The following is a 16,809-nucleotide window of genomic DNA, read 5'->3' as shown; positions in this document are numbered from 1 at the left end:
TGTTCAGGATTCCATGACTTTCTGCAACCTCCATGCAGGGGCCAGTGTGGCTGACCCCAGGGTCAGCTGCTCAGATGGCCCCTGGGACAGCCACACCAGTGGCTGCTGGAGCTGCCATGGTGATAGCCACACAAGCAGCTGTTCTGGCGGCCCACTGAGGTGGCTGGAGCAGTCGCGGTCCACAGCCCCAACCAAGTATCAGAGGGGTAGCCGTGTTAGTCTGAATCTGTAAAAAGCAACAGAGGGTCCTGTGGCACCTTTAAGACTAACAGAAGTATTGGGAGCATAAGCTTTCGTGGGTAAGAACCTCACTTCTTCAGATTCAAGTCCCTGTCTGGCTGGCCAATGCAGCCCTGGGCAGTGGTCTCCGGCCGGCCGGAGCAGCTGTGGTCCACGGCCCCAGGCAGTGGTCCCCAGATGGCTGGAGCAGCTGCAGTTCACGGGTGCCCCCCCAGCAGCAGCCCATGTCCCTCCAGCAGCCCCCTGTACCTCCCTGCAGCGGTCTCCCCACACCACCCCCCAAGATTTAATCCTGGGTATTTTTAATAAAAGTTATGGACAGGTCAAAGGCTGTGAATTTTTGTTTATTGCACATAACCTGTCCATGACTTTTACTAAAAATACCCATGACTAAATTGTAGCCTTAGTCATGATTTAGCACACCCATTACATTCCCAAAAACCAGTAGTATGAGTACAAGAATACAAAATGAAAGCAAAATTGATTATTTTCATCAACTCCCCAGTGCTGACTGTACAACTTACACTATATTTAGAGACCTACCAAATTCATAGGTCATTTTGGTCAATTTCATGGTCATAAGATTTTAAAAATAGTAAATTTCATGAATTCAAATATTTAAATCTGAAATTTCACAGTGTTGTAACTGTAGGAGTCCTGACCCAAAAGCAGGTTGTGGGGGTGGTCGTCAAGTTATTATAGGGGTTTGCGGTATTGCCACCCTTACTTCTGTGCTGCTACTGACGGCAGCACTGCCTTCAGAGCTTGGAGGTTGGAAAGCATTGGCTGCTGGATGGGAACCCAGCTCTGAATGCAGTGCCACCACCAGCAGCAGTGCAGAAGTAAGTATGGCATGGTATGATATTGCCACCATTACTACTGCACTGCTGCCTTCAGAGCTGGCCCTCGTCATCAGCCACCACTGTCTGGCTACTCAGCTCTGAAGGCAGTGCAGAAGGGAGAGTGGCAATACTATGACCCCTCTATAATCACCTTGCGACCCCACCCTCCCAAGACTCCCTTTTGGGTTGGAACCCTGGGTTAGAGAAATTTTTCACTTCAAGGTCCCAGAAGCAAAGACAAGGTTTTCATCTTGAGGCCAAAAGACCAAAAACATCAAGACACTCGATCACGGCCTTGGATAGATCAAGAGACTACTGACACTTGACCAGAGCTCTACTCTCCCCAGTGAAATCTGCATAGTATAGGTTAAAAGTACACAAATGACTTTTAACCTATACTATACAGATTTCAAGGGGGAGTCTAGATTTCACAGTCCGTGACACATTTTTCACAGTCATGAATTTGGTACGGCCCTAATTATATTACTTCAGATCAGTATATACAGTAACTTCAGATCACAAAAAAACAGTGAAAGTGGCTCATAACAAGAGGCTGGTACATGTCACATTTCAAAGAGCAGTGTGGGGAAGAAATGGTAAAGCAAAAATAACTCTCCCCATTTCTTTAGAAATATTTATTGGTTTTCTGATTAACATACAAGCTAGCTTCATTCTTCACTCTAACAAATTCACTTATGCTTACACGAGTAAGATTATTGCATGCTCTCTTCCTTTGCCTTGTGAACTGATCTGAAAGTAAAATGTACACACTTGCTGCTTTTGAAAAGCTTACTATATATCCCATGATATAACTAAATATAAATATCAGTCATTTAAATATTAAATTGTAGTAGAAATAAAACACTAAAGTTCTTTTTGTAATTTGTTGCTTGAAAAGAGTAGTGAATTGCTTTATCACTTGAAATATAAATTAATATAATCAATTGTAGCTATGTTTCTGTCAGAGCTAGTCATTAAGGAGTTATAACCTTACCAAAAAGGTAAATCTGGTTCCTCAATGACTAGTATGACTTCATGCCTCTGTTATGTACTTCTTTCACAGGGAGAGAATGCAGGAGTACATTCAGGGTAAAGGAAGTTTTGAGGAAGAAGAGGTTTCAGTGTACTGAACAAGATTCATTAGGCAGATGATGATTGCTCATCAGTTTTCTTACCCAATCAATCCCTCTTTCGTTCAGGTAAATCACCTAGGAAGGGCCTTTATAGCCTAGGACTTTGAATCCAATTCAGGCAGGACTGAGTGGATCATTGGGCTTGATCTTCAGCTGATATAGCCTAGCCATTGACTTTAATGGAGATTGCCAATTTATACCATCTGAGAATTGGGACTAGTGTGTCATGCCTGTTATCTAATCCTTTGATAGATTTGGAAGTAGAGGATGTTCAGCTGAGTAATGGGTTAATGTTAGTGAATTGGGGGTGCACACAGAGCAGGGGAGTGTGTACATCAGGGCAAGTGTAGGAGCACATAGTGAAGATTTAGGGATAAGTATTAGGTGGGGGGATAGGTGTAATGATGTGTGTAAAAGGTGAGAGGTGGGATAGATGTGTTTTATGGGGGTAAAGACTGTGCTTGGGATGTATGTTTGGGAATGTGAGCACTGGAGCTGCCCTTCCCATCCACACTTACTCCCCAAAGTGTGTATTTGGAGGTAGGGGAGTGAGCTATAGGGGTGGCTTTCTGTGGTCAGTTTGTGTGGAGCGAGGGGAGTGCTTTGGTGCCAGCTCCCTAGGGCGGATGTATGTGTATGAGGCAAGTGCATGAGATGGGGAAGGGTTAGAGTGATTAGGGGTCAGTGCGTTATGGGTCTGGTTCCTCAGGGTCAGTGCAAGAGTGTGAGGTGGGGAGTGCTGTGGGGCCAGCTCCTCAGTGTCGGGGGGCGGAGGGAGCGATACGGGGCCGGCTCGCCAGGATCAGAGTGTTTGTGTGGGGGGAGGAAGAGCTATAGGACAGGCTCTCCGGGGGGAGGTGGGGGAAAAGAGCGAGCGCTATAGTGCACGATCCCTAAAGCCTGTGTGTGTGTGTGTGTGTGTTTAGGGGCGAGAAGCAAGTGGTATGGGGCCAGCTCCCAGGTGTCGGGCTCTGGGGCTAATCCCCTCACGGGAGGGTGTATGGGACTAACTCCCGGACTTCTGTAGGTGTCTGCTAGGCAGGGGTTGTTAGGAGACCACCCCAGGCCTAGCCGCGGGAGGGACTCGGCTTTCTCAGAGCAGGCCCTGCCACGCCCCCCTCGTCCACCAGTTCCGGCGAGGGACCGGAAGTGACGTTGCAGGGGTGGGGCCACGACAGCTAGGTGCTGATCTGATGACGGTGGCTGCGGTGCCGTGTTGATGTCCCCAGCTTCCTCCGTGGGCGTCCCAGGTAAGGGCCTTTCTCGGTCTGTCCGTGCCCGGGCGGGGCGGGGCGGCAGAGCGCTCGTGCCCCGTGACTCTGGGCCCGGCGGGGTGGGGGGCGCTACATGTTCAGTCTCGTAGCCTCAAGTCGCTCTGCCCGGTTACCGGCCGCAGCGGCTCCCTGGCTCTCGCGGCCTCTGTCGGCCCAACCGCCTGGCACTGGTCAAAGGCGGGGGGGCGGCGGTGTTGCTACGGCCGCTTTGTGTTGGGGAGGGGGAAATGGGGGCGGGGCTGGACCTCCGTGTGCGGGGGGGGGGAAGGAAGGGGAATCCATGGCGAGCAGCGGAGGGGTGTCGGGGAAAGGTGACCTGTCTGGGGTCAGTCGCGCCTCGCCCCGGCTGCTGATGAGGAAGCGGGGGGGGCTATCAGGCGCTGACCGCCTGGCACCGGAACTGCTTAGAGCCCAGCTGCAGCAGGAGGGGGCAGAGCTGGTCCTTGTTTTCCGAGGATCTGTTCCTGACGTTAAACTACGGTGTGTTGCGGGACGCCCTGTTTAGTGTATGGCAACAGCGAAGTGTAAATGCTTCTCCTGGCAGCCAACCTGCTCACTCTGAGCTGGGTAAACAAGCGGTCCTCGCTGCTTCACGACGTATCTGGGGTCATCCTTGTAACTCTAAATAGGTTTCAGCTGCATCCAAACTTCAGAGATTTTTCCTACCTATAAGTAATAATCCCAGACACATTCTGCTGATTTACAGAAATGCAAATTTGTAGAAGACTAGATGAGCCTGTTTTGAAAACAGTAAAAAACAGATTTCAGTAAAGTTGTTGGTCGTGCCAGATGGCTTGGCTGTCTGCAGAAACTAATATCTTTGTGTTTGTATTACTAAAAAGATCTTAAGATTTTTTTTAAGCAGTGAAAGAATTTTAGAAGTACAATGTGCTTGTCACTCCTTTTTGTTTCGGTTACTCTTTTGCACTTCACACCTTGGACAATGAAAATCAAAAATATCAATTTTTCTGCAATTCCTGCTGTGATGTTTTGGTTTCAAGCACCAGTGGGGACTGCTAAAAACAAATATTTTAATTAGACTTAAAGAAAATTGTGGAAACTGTGCTGCACGTTTGTAAAAGTTAGCTTTTATAGAACTTATATTTTGGATAAAAGGTGAGGGGAGTCTCTTAATATCACTTCTTGTTATTCTGGGGGGGAGAGGCGAGAATGGAACAAGTATATCCAAGGAATAAAGTTGTAATATGTTTGAGTTGCTTAGGCAGACCCTTAACCCCAGTGGGTGCTACTACCCTAATATACTTCAGCCCTGTCATCTTCTCTTTCCTTGTCTCTCCAAAGCTATGTTAATGTCTTCCTTTACACTTAATTTGCTTTTTAATTTATTTTGTGTAAATTGAAGTTTAATTTTTCACCTGTACTTTGCAGTCATGGGGAATCGCTAATTCAAAATCTTATTTTACCATTTTGTTGTGTTGGTGAAAGTGCAGAACTGTGTTGATCCTTATTTAAAGTCTAATCTAGCAAAACAATATGCCCTTGCTTTTAGTGCATGGTTTATGTATTGAACTAAATCCGATGGTAATAGGCTAAAGATATTTGAGTTTAGGGCTAGAAAATCTTGTTTAATCCTTCCTGGATTTGACTGAGCAGTATCTGTTCATTCCAGTTGCCCATTTTATTTGAAAAATGGGGCTAACTCTTAACCGCTTTATTTTTTAAATTTTTGGAAATATAGTAATATTCTGGTAAGCTAGTGGGAACATTCTAAGAGCTGATTCTACTCCCTCTCACTTCAGTGGGGACTAGAATTGATCAGCCCCCTATGGAAATATTTCCAATGGGTATTGGGAGTGTAGTTCCTGAAAAAATATGTTTTACTGATGGTTCAGTTGTCGCCCAAATCAAGGCTTGTACTCAGTTGTTGTAATTTCTATAATTTTTAATAACAGCAACTGCAAAATGGAGTAAGATAAATTGCAACATTCAAATATTCTGCCTGCTCTCCCTATAGATGTATAAAGCTTTAATCTTGTTACCACTTGTGCATGTGCTTAGGTTTACTACCATGAATAGTGCAATTGAAATCAATAGGACAGCTTCTTAATAAACAGTTTAATGTCTTAGAATGAAACTAGTACTTGTGTTTTTAAAAAAAAACACACTACTGTTTCAGTTACAGCAACTGAGGAGTGGACCTTCCTGTTTGCTTGCCATACGAGGTGGGGCACCAGGCTTAGTAACCTTCTCTCCAGAGAAAGAACAGCCGCAGGTTGGGAGGGGAGATTATGGCAGTCCGCAAGCCTAGGGTGCTCTTTACCAAGGCAACCAGCATCATTAAGAATATTGGTTGTAAGTCATAGCCCTCCTTGTCTCTGGATTCAGAGACACCCACCTGGAGTGCTCCATCTTCTTATTGTCTTCGGACATGCAAAGCAAGCTACCCTTTTGTCCTTAGAAGTCGTCTAGACAAGGCAGAGTATTTTGTGAAACCTTGTGCTGTAGCTGCTCGCTATGGAGTATATTTTCTGTGAATGAAGAAATTTATTTTGTAGGGCTCACGTTGTTGCACGGTTCAAGAGAACTAAACTCATTTATGACGTCTTAGACTATTCTTCTGGTATAACTTTTCTGAAGTAATAAAATTCTAATATTGTTACAGAGCAGTCATGTCATCCTTTCAAGAAGCTCCATCTTCAAGTAATGCTCTGCAGACTTCCAACTTTGCACATGTGATCTTTCAAAATGTGGCAAAAAGTTACCTTCCTAATGTACACCTTGAATGTCATTACACGCTGACCCAGTATATCCAACCCCACCAAAAGGATTGGGTTGGTATTTTCAAGGTAAGCGAGTTTGTACTTTTTCAATAACTGAATATCCATTGCATTCTAAATTACTGATTCAAAAAATAAACTCTAAAAGCTCTTTGAAATGTTTGTGGGATAAATCCTGGTGACGTTAGATCTTGACACTTGCTTGCAAAGTAGTGTCTTATCTTGGTTTTCAAATATGCTAATTGCAATGCAGGTATTCTAAGTGAGCTGGTAGCACCATCTATTATGAAGGAAGCACAATGCTTTCTGTGATAAGCAACTGAAACAGAAGCTTGTAACTTTGCCAAACTATAACTGTTTGGGATGAAATTTTCCATGCTGGGTGTCTTCCCAAAAAATTAAGCTTGATGTGAACTTCAGCCAAAACAGTTTGGCTATTTCTGAGAATAGGGGTAGGGACAAAATTGTTGTCTCGCTATGTTAAATTCTAGCAACCTTTTCTTTGAGAAACTCTAGTGCGCCCATGTTTTGGAGCAAAGAACTTTGGAAGGGGTATGGTCTCTGTTTTAAGGATGTGCCTTTTGCAGTCCTTGTGAAAATCTGCCCAAATTTGGCCAATTTATAATAATGTGAAAAATCAGTTTGCACATGCTCAGTAGAGGCTTGCTAGAGCGTCGTAGCTCAATTACCCAAAGAATCTGTCCACGCTGAGCAAGCTCCTGCATAGGCCTGCAGGGGACTGAGTAGGACTTTTCTAGTAATAGAAACTTCAGGTTTCTGTGGGCTGGTCAGGGAACTGAGAGCAAGGACTGTCTCCCCTGTGCTCTGAGTGCCCCCCTTGGTGTTACCAAGGCAGCATGTAGTAAGAAGCCATTTGAATAGAATGGTGGTGGAAGGAATCAAAGGTGAAGAGGAGGAAAACAGAGTGGGAGTTGGGGTAGTGGGGAGACTGGCACTGGCTGGGCAAGAAAATTAGGAGTGGGAGGCTGGTGGGGAGAGCCTGAAACTGGATGAGGAGTATGGGAGCTTGTTGGGAGGTGGAGAGACATAGCTTTTAAGGAGCTTTGGTGTGCCAATAGAATGGGGACTGGTTGGCCAAAGAGACTGGGACAGGGAACCTGGAGGTGGGGCAGTAAGATTGGATGAAGAACCTGGGGAGGGAGACAGGTACTGGAAGCCAATGGGATGAGGAACATGTGTGTGGGGACATCTGAAGGGGAAGATTGAATGAAGAGTCAAGACTGGGGAAGTGGGACTGGCTAAGTATAGACACTGGAGACATGGAGCCAGGGGAATGGAGGGGGACTGGGATTGGAACAATGGGGGGCAGACTGGGACTCGGAGTCCATAGAGAAGGACTGGATGAGAAGTCTGAGGAGTGGACATTTTGGGCCGAGAAAAGGAGTAAGGAAGTGGGGAAGAGAAAGGACTAGAACAATGACAAGTTGGAGAGGACACAGGAGAATGTGTTAGTCTTGGGGGAAATGGCAGAACTCTGTGTCCACTGGCGAATGCTCCCCTCCAAAGCCTAGAATGGAACCTGAAATTCTTGTCTCCCTATTTCTCTGCTATCAGCAGATATTTGTGAAACGCATGGGCAAAGTGTCTCATCCCTCTCAAATGCTGGTCCAAATAGAGGATTACAACTCACGATTGCTATCGATTACTCTGCTAGCCCAAGTGGCAGAGACTGCAGTGGATCTAAAGGTTCCAGCCCTGGTGACCCATGTGGATGTCAACATCATGCCACATGATGCTATTTCTGTAGTTTGTTGTTGTTTTTCCCCAGTATGATGCCACATAGTGGAATTGTGTGGTGGGTTTGTTTGTTTGTTTGTTGTCTGCTTAAAAAAAAAAAAAAAATTGGGAAGTGACACAAACACAATCTATGTCAAAAAGGACATTGGTGAGATTGCAAGGAGAAGCATGAGAAGTTAGGAAATAAGTTAACTCTGACATCTGTGCAACCTCAATTCAGTCCCTTTGTGCGAATGCATTATAAGAGTCTTCCATTACATGATCACATACTATATTTTCCACAGGAGCCCTGCCTCAATCAGTGTGCAGAGTGGATGGTGTTCACTTAATGAGAAAAACTGTTCAACTGTGGCCACTTGCTTTATTTATTGCACATTATTCAAATTCTCCTCTGAAGGCAGGATTATTAACTAATTCATGTGCTTTTCTGTGGCACACATTGTGGTATCCACTTCACAAACAGGTCTACTGAGAGAAATTTGGGATTCTAGTACATCATGTTGGCTGGGGCCCCATCCTCTCCCGTTTCGTTTTATTTACACAGATATTAGACATTTTGGGAGGGCTAAGGTACTACTTTTCCCACCCAGACACTGCCAAACCCTGTTCACAAACATAGTTAATCTTCATAACACCCCTGTGAGATGATACATATGGGCAGGTGAGGCACAGAGCGGTTAAGTTCAAAAGTATTCACTAATTCTTAGTGCCCAGTCTGAGATATTTTTAGCATATTTAGCATTATGTAGCACTGTTTATCTTCAAAGCACAACTCCCATTGACTTGGGTTGCAGATGCAAATGCTCAGCACTTCTGAAAATCAGATTCCTGGGTCTCAAGTCAGACACCCAGAAAATGAGGAACACACAATTAATTCGTACCATCTCTGGAAAGTTTTTTGTTTGTGACTTGCCTAGGATCATATAGGAACTCTGTGCCAGAGGCAGGGATAGAATCCAGTTTTCCCAAGCAGAATTCAGTTACCTTAACCAAGAAACAGACCCTTCTCCTCCTCGGTCCCCTGCCTCATTTGCCTTTCTATCTTCTGCAACAAATGAGGCAGGAATCCTACAGACAATAGTTTTCTTCACTTTGCAATCCTGACTCATCCCCAGAGCTAGGTCCATTCTGTACACTTAATCAGACATTGGTCTTGTGGGGGGAAAAAAATAGCATGTGATCATGTAATTAGACTGTATGATAAAGCGTACCCACAAGGGGGCCAAACTAAAGTTGCAGAGACAGCCTTAATTCTGGTGTTTGTTAACTTTTAAGTGCTTGATTTTGCAAATGTGATTTTATTTATTTATTTATTTATTTTAATGTAGCTTGTGTAACAGAATACAGGAAAACAAGCAAGAGTAGGACTATTACAGAAAAATGAAATGTTTAAAGTTGTAGCCTTTTCTTATGGCTTTATCAACTTCCATTTATCAAATATTTTTTCTATTTTTTACATGTAGCTAAAGTTAAGTCTCTTGTTAATGTGTTAATTTTTAGAATGTTCTAGAAAAACTTCTCTGTGCACCTCAATAATTGCTCACAGAGAAAGGATGTTAGAGAATGTAGGCTCTTTGTTTCCTGCCTGTTATCTGTAGATCAAAACCAGGTGAGACGGCAGTGGAAGGAACTATGGAGCTCAGCATTTGGAGTTGGCTTCATTATAATAATTCGCTGAGCTTCGCTGCAGTGTTCCTCCTGTCTCTAAGATAATGTCTCTTGGATGTTTCTCCCACAGTTTTCCATTATTGTTGACAGAATTTTTTAATATATTAAATAAATAAATATAAATAAAAAAGGAATGCAAGGCAATTTTTATATATATACACAGCAAGGAATGCAAAGCAGGCGATATAGATATAGATATAGATTGCATCTCCCTTGCCTGCTTTGCATTCCTTGCTGCGTATGTCTTAGGGTTTGCCTACACTAGAAAGTTTTGTCTCTTAGCTATATTGGTACTGTCAAATGTTAGGTTTAAATGCTCTTTCAAGTAACTTGACATCTCTAGTCTTCAGATTGTCAAAAGGTAATACTATTTTTTTTTTTTTTTTTTTTTTTTTTTTAAGACCAACAAATCATTTTTTCCCCATAGATAGGTGACTTGCTTACACCTCTATTGTATCTGTGGACATTGTACAATCACTGTCTGCAGCATTGAAATGAAATTGCTACAAGAATTATGCAGGAGGAGTACATGGGTTTTATAAAGGAGAAATTTTTTTAAGCACACATTTTGTAAATCTGCAAAGTTTGGGGCCAGGAGAGAATCAAAGTATGATTTCAGTCATTTGACTGCAACTGAATAAACCTGGTACGTGAGGTAAAATGCACATCCATTTGAAGAATGGAGCTGCAAGCATTCCACTGGAATTTCAAAGGAATGTTTTAGTGAAGAGGATAATGGGATTAAGATGTTTTACTATAAGTTTGCAGTAATAGGCAGTGACTATTTGTATAACAGTTTCATTTTGTTTTATAAATTTAAATTATGACAATGAACTCAAATTTAAAGTTAGGAGACATTTTTGAGGTTGTAATTGATTATGGGTATATACTACTACTGTAAGAAACTTTGAATTTAAAGAACATCTTTAAATTTTGGAGTTGGCATAATTTTTTAGATGAACTGGGAAGAGGCAAGGTAACCCACATATAGTCCTGTCATTCTTTTGAAGGAGTTAGAATTTAAATTTTAAAAACTGATGTTACATGCGTTTGATTAAAAATCAGGGAGACAGTTAGTATACATTCTAGTGTCCCTGTTTAAAAGAGAAAAAATTCCAAATCTAGCCCCATAAGATTGGTTTGTTTTTCTTCTTTTTAAACATTCTTTGCAGTAAAATGAAAAATGTCTGATCGAGATACTGCTTTCTTGCTGAAACAACCATTATTGATACAAGATCAGACTCTGTACTGGGGACAAAGATTATAAACGACTGTTAGAGATTGATTATACCTTGGGGTTGCTGGGAAAGTTGATGAATCACACTTGATTATTATTTATGAGGTTTAGAAAGGTGAGTAATAGTGTGAAGGATACGATGCATGCCTAGTGAAGTGGGTCTGCAAGGGATTCTGAACTCACTAAATAACAAGAATGATTAAAGTCCTATGTAGTAGTGGTCTTGATATTGTGTCTAAAGAGAATCAGGCTTCTGTCAGTGACCTCAAAGTGTAAGTTTATTGGCGGTGAATGTAGAGGGTTGGGAAGACCTTGGCTTTTTGTGGAGGAGAATGAATTGCTTAAAGACCAAAACTGTTCAAAGTTTAAATGAATGTCATCTTTGAGTCTTATGGGACGTTATTGCTGTTGCACCAGTGATAGTTGTCTGTATTTAAAAACTGTTATGTCAAGATGTCTAGTGGAATTTTCATTTAGTTAAACATAGGAAATTACAGGGATGGATGAGGGACCTGACTAAGATCTAAGGGCTGTGTACACTATGGGAGTCACAGTGGCACAACTGCAGCTATGCCACTGTAGTGTAGACGCTTCCTATATCAATGCAGTTAATCCACCTCCCTGAGCGGCAGTAGTCCTGCCTGCACCATGGGTTAGCTCAGCTTAACTACAGAGCTCTGTAGTGACGTAGCTATGTCAGTGTTCATTTTAAGTTTAGACAAGGCTTTGTTTGTTTCCACATACTGAGGTGAGTTGTGGTATCTTGCCATCTAAATGTGTTAACCCCCTTTGTAAAACTGTGTTCTCTCTCTCTCTCTCCCCCCCCCCCCTTTTGTCCTTTGCTGCCTCTGGTTATGTATATAAAATTTGCTCAGTGTAATGAAGTTTGCCCTAATGCCTTTTAAGGCCTTCATTTTAGTACTTGCCCCTATTCTTTTTGTCCCTTTTAGAATTCCATCCTTAAATGCAGTTTTAAACTGATTCCTTTCACAAACAGTCAGTTTCCCCATTTTTTGTGTGTTGTATAAGGCATTTGTTTTCTCAAGCTCCTAGCCTGGGTTCTCAGACATCCTCATGGAGAGAACCACAACTTAAGTGTTTTATCTCTCCTTGCCTTTGGGGTTGCAGGACATTGTTGTAGCAACTATAGCAGTTGCTTACATGAATAAGTAATTTTAGCAAAGGACTAAATATATTTTCAACTGTCCTTAATGCAATAAATGTATTGTCTTTTTTAAATCACTGTTTTCTCTTCATTTTGTTATCATACCCATTCTGTTCTGTTCCTCTTTTGTGCATGCTGCTCGTTTCCATCTTTCTCTAGGTATTCCTTTTTCACTAAAGGGCTGCTGATGGTGCCTGGCTTGTGTTTACTTATGTTATGGAGCAGTGGCCTGAAAGGGAGGCAGCTAGACTGGCCTCATTTGCAGCTGCTTTTACAGGCATTCTGGCAAGGACATTTGAAGAAGATGAAAAAGAGGAAGGTCCAGCACCATGTTACCTATCAGTTCTTGGTTAATCACCAGCAGGTGCTTTCTGAGCCACCAGTGGTTAATAGACCACAGCTGGGGAACTGGTGTCCTAATTAATTTATACATGTTTCTTTAAATGAATTACCTTGCCTTCTGAATTCAGACTCATAACTTTGGACAGATTGTGACATGTTGTTCTAGGCCAGGGGTAGGCAATCTATGGCATGCGTGCCAAAGGCGGCACACGAGATGATTTTTCACACTGCCCGGGTCCTGGCCACTGGTCTGGGGGGCTCTGCATTTTAATTTAATTTTAAATGCAGCTTCTTAAACATTTTAAAAACCGTATTTACTTTACATACAACAATAGTTTAGTTATATATTATAGACTTATAGAAAGACCTTCTAAAAACATTAAAATGTATTACTGGCACACAAAACCTTAAATTAGTGAATAAATGAAGACTCGGCACACCACTTCTGAAAGGTTGCCAACCCCTATTCTAGGCTGTTCTTTAATACTGATATTTTCTTTTTGACTGGCTTTTTGCCCTTTTAGAAAAAAAGTAAATTTATTTTTCTGTTTATGTATTGATGCCTGGTCTGAGTTTTAAGCATAGACAGAAAGAGAAAATTGAATGACAAACCATGGTAAGCCTTTGAATTTATCCTGGGGCAGACATACTCACCTTGGGTGTTAGTGCTGAAAAGGTCAAAACTTAAATTGGCATTAGTGTCAATTCAATATATGGATTTATCTGTGACTTAATGTTTCAGAGAGAATTGGAAACTAGATCATTTGTTACTTCTCTGAGCTTCTGAAGACTCAAAACCAAGCTATAACAGGAGTATTTAGTGGGTTTTTTTTTAACGTTTATGATCTGTACTTCTAACAAATAATATACTTTTGTTTCAGTGCACACACACAAGTGTTGCTTCTGATTTCTCCATAATGTCCTAGTGATGTATTTAGAAGGTGATCACATTAGGTTGTCTTAAGTACCTAACTTTTCTCTATCATCATATCTGAGCATCTCACAATCTTAAATTTATCTTCACAGCACCTCTGTGAGATAGGGCAGTACTTTTATTCCCATTTTACAAATAGGAAACTGAGCTACAGAGACCGTAAGCATCTTGCCCAGAGGAATAGGGAATTGAACCACGGTCTCCTAAGTCCTAGGTTAGTTTCCTAACCAATGGACCATCCTTCCTCTCTTCCTTGTTGCTTTTCTTTATAAATAGTTATAAATACTTAGTTATAAATAGAGACAAAGGTAGGAAGATCTTAAAAAGCAAATTTTATTCATACATCTAGCATGAAATGCTGTGGACTGAGTAGGAACAAAATCCAATGTGGAGACTATTTAAAAAAAAAAAATTGAACCACCTACATATTATAATAGAAGGGAAACACTCTTTACACAAAAAGTGACTTATTAGTAAGGCTACATTTTAGTCAAGGGTATTTTTAGTAAATGTCATGGACAGGTCACAAGCAGTAAACAAAAATTCACGTCCCTTACCTGTTCATGACTTTTACTACAAATACCTGTGACTAAAACTTTTGAGGGGGACCCTCAGGAGGGCAGCTCGGAGGGCGCCACAGGTGCTAGGGAGGGGAGGGCAGCCTGGGGTGGGGGGCGGGGAGGGAGGAGGAATCTCTATCCATGTGTTGCTGCAGGGATGCCTTGAAATATTTCTGCAGGATCGACATTGCCAGGATCAAATATTCACATATCATACTTTAGTTCTCTCTGTTCAAGTATGCAGAAGCACAGTGAAGTTAGACAACTGGTACTCCTGGGGGAATACTGTGCCAAAAAATTCTGCACACAATATATTAAAATTCTGCATATTTTATTTGTCAAAATGATGCAATATAATTACTCTGGTTTCAATTATTTTGGTAACTTATTTAAACTACAATACAATGGATGGAGAATGTGAGTGGGGAGCATTGGAGGAAATCCCCAAGCCCCCTTGCCTAATAATAATGTAAGTAGGTTTGACCCTTTATTTCTAGTTATTAGTCAAAAAAATATATGCAGCCATATGCACAGTGTTACATTGTAGGCAACTGAAGAGCAAGTGAGGGCTGGGGAATCAAACTCAATATTTATATTGGCTACTGACCATCTCCAGAAAGGTCAGTAGTAAACAGTTCATGAAGCACATTTTGATAGGAAATTTTTTCAGTCCAAGGATTCAGACCAGTTCTGATCACTAAATCATCATAAGCATTTATAAGGTCATACTGTCCTCTACACCACTCTAGCAATGTAAAGGAGCCGTGAAACTCTTAAACCTATTTTATACTCCTGAGGAAATTCACAAATACAATGGGAATAATTCACTAAGCAGGTAGGCTGCTATATTCTGCTCTGACTGAGGGGACAGATCCTGCCCCATGTGCCTCCTCAGAAACATCCCAAAGCTCTGCCCCTCCACGCTGAGCTTGCTGAAATAGCGAGGGAGAGAGTGTGTGTGTCTCTCTCTCTCTCTCTCTCTCATATGCATATTTGCTGGCCCCTGGCGGTGATTCATGTCTCTACTGGCTGCTCTGGGTGCCCAAGCCAACCTGCCTGTACTGCCAGGGAGGAGCGAGTGACTGCTCTTGTACCTTCCCTTTACTTACTCATCAAATGTAATTTTTTGTGGGGAAGCAAAGAAATCTGCAGGGGACATGAATTCTGTGCACGTGCAGTAATACAAAATTCTCCTAGGAGTAAACTGGAAAGTAAGGCAAGATTGAATATTATATAATAAAGGTTTGCAGGCGCTTTTGAATCAGCTACAAGCCTAATACATCTACAGTGGAACTATGTTCTTAAAACATTTTGCTGGCTTTTCCAGGTTTGAGTGAAGAGGCCCACACCAAAGCTTCAGAATGATGAGAACATTGATGTAATTTTTGTGTATCACTATACAAAGAAGCTTGGCCTCTTGAAGTGCAAATAAAGGCCTTAGGGGGTGACCATCCTTTGTCGCCCAGCTTCAGTTCTTGTTTCAGACTTTATACCAATCTTGACTGCTCATGCCATCTATAGGTCAAATCCTAGCATCCGAGCAACATTTTGATTTCTTGAATAGCATGATGAATATTGATTTTCGTGTTGCCGCATCACCTAGATATAGACTGAATCATGGATTCTCAGCTTTGGGGTCATGACTTCAAGGTCCGTCATGAGAGGAATGCAGTGGGGTAGTTGGCAAAATTCCCCTCATTTTTAAAACTGGGAGAAAGTGCCTTATCCCACTAGAGAAGCACTGTACTGTCTCAGCTGAACTGATGCTGTTTCTTTCCACTTGCATCTCCTCTGAAGAAACATCTGATTTGATAGCCTGAGCCAGTCTTGAACAAAGAAGAGGATGAAAGGAATTGCATACACCAGGGACAGAGGAGGAAATGGCTTCAGACTCTTCTGCTACAGGATCTGAAAATTTTTCTTTTTTTCGTAGAGAAAATGGATAAGATAATACCCTTTAACGTGGAAATGACTAAGGACACCTGGACTTAACTAATAGTGTCCTTGAGTTGAATTACATAAATTTTTTTCTTTGTCATATAGATGTATTAGTTTTCTTAAAGTAGTTACATTTGATAAGAGAAGAATGGAATAGCAAATAGTCAATCACTGACAAAAGCAATAGTGGAAGGAAAAAACAATGTATTATGCTACTTTGCATGTATCTATGAAATTTAATAGAAGTTTCCTCTTTCAAGTAAGAGGAATTAATGTACTTTTTTTTGGTGGGGGGGTCAGCTACTTTTTCATACTTATGTTTTAAACTGATTATTATTATACAACTCAACTGATAAAACCAGAAAGACACATCTGATACATCATGATGTATGTTTATGCAGCTGATGCACATCTACCAGTTTTTTAGCAATAAGGTTGTACCTTTATTTTGGCTTACCCCTAAAGGGGTGGGGAACAATGTTCCTTCTCTTTCCATTCATGTGCAGAATAAATTTTTATGTGCAGATGTGCGCTACCAGTAGAAACAAAAAACCTAGATATAATATTTTTAATAAGTTACCATAGGGATAATTACTTAGGCATTTTAGAACTCACTACTCAAATAAATAATGAAATTTAAGTGTAAGAGAAATAAAAACTATCAAATGCATAGACCAGTCAAAACACTAAAATAACACTTTGAAATGTACAGAGAATATATGTGCATTGCAGGAAGTACCAAGAAGTAAGAACAACAATAAAACAAGTATGTGTTTGGGAGGTGAGTTTGAAAGACTCTGGTGTGTGTGTGTGTGTGTGTGTAAGATCGACCCACAGCCTGGGGAGAGTGATCAACCCAGAGACACTGCTGGCGGCTGGGGAAGTTTGAGAGATGCCATGCACTGTCTCTTTAAAGCACTCATTGAAAGCCCCGTCTCCCTCCCCCACTCTGCGGAGATGGGGGTACATAGAGAGAGACA

The 16,809-nt window shown here is 41.8% G+C and overlaps 1 protein-coding gene across 4 annotated transcripts in view; it reads left to right on the top strand.

Moving 5' to 3' along the window:
- Positions 1–3,372: 3,372 nt before the first annotated feature.
- The window catches only part of TAX1BP1 (Tax1 binding protein 1), a 99,539-nt gene continuing 86,102 nt past the window's right edge, over positions 3,373–16,809 (top strand). For all 4 annotated transcript variants that reach the window (XM_054020077.1, XM_054020075.1, XM_054020076.1 and 1 more), the window contains exons 1-2: positions 3,373–3,465; positions 6,113–6,296. In XM_054020077.1, the coding sequence (XP_053876052.1) occupies positions 6,120–6,296 (177 nt within the window). In that variant the 5' untranslated portion in view covers positions 3,373–3,465; positions 6,113–6,119. The remainder of the gene's footprint in view (positions 3,466–6,112; positions 6,297–16,809) is intronic.

The sequence above is a fragment of the Malaclemys terrapin genome, chromosome 2, assembly GCF_027887155.1.
Source record: "Malaclemys terrapin pileata isolate rMalTer1 chromosome 2, rMalTer1.hap1, whole genome shotgun sequence".
Classification (NCBI taxonomy): Eukaryota; Metazoa; Chordata; order Testudines; family Emydidae; genus Malaclemys; species Malaclemys terrapin.
This window is presented reverse-complemented; position numbering and strand designations above follow the sequence as displayed.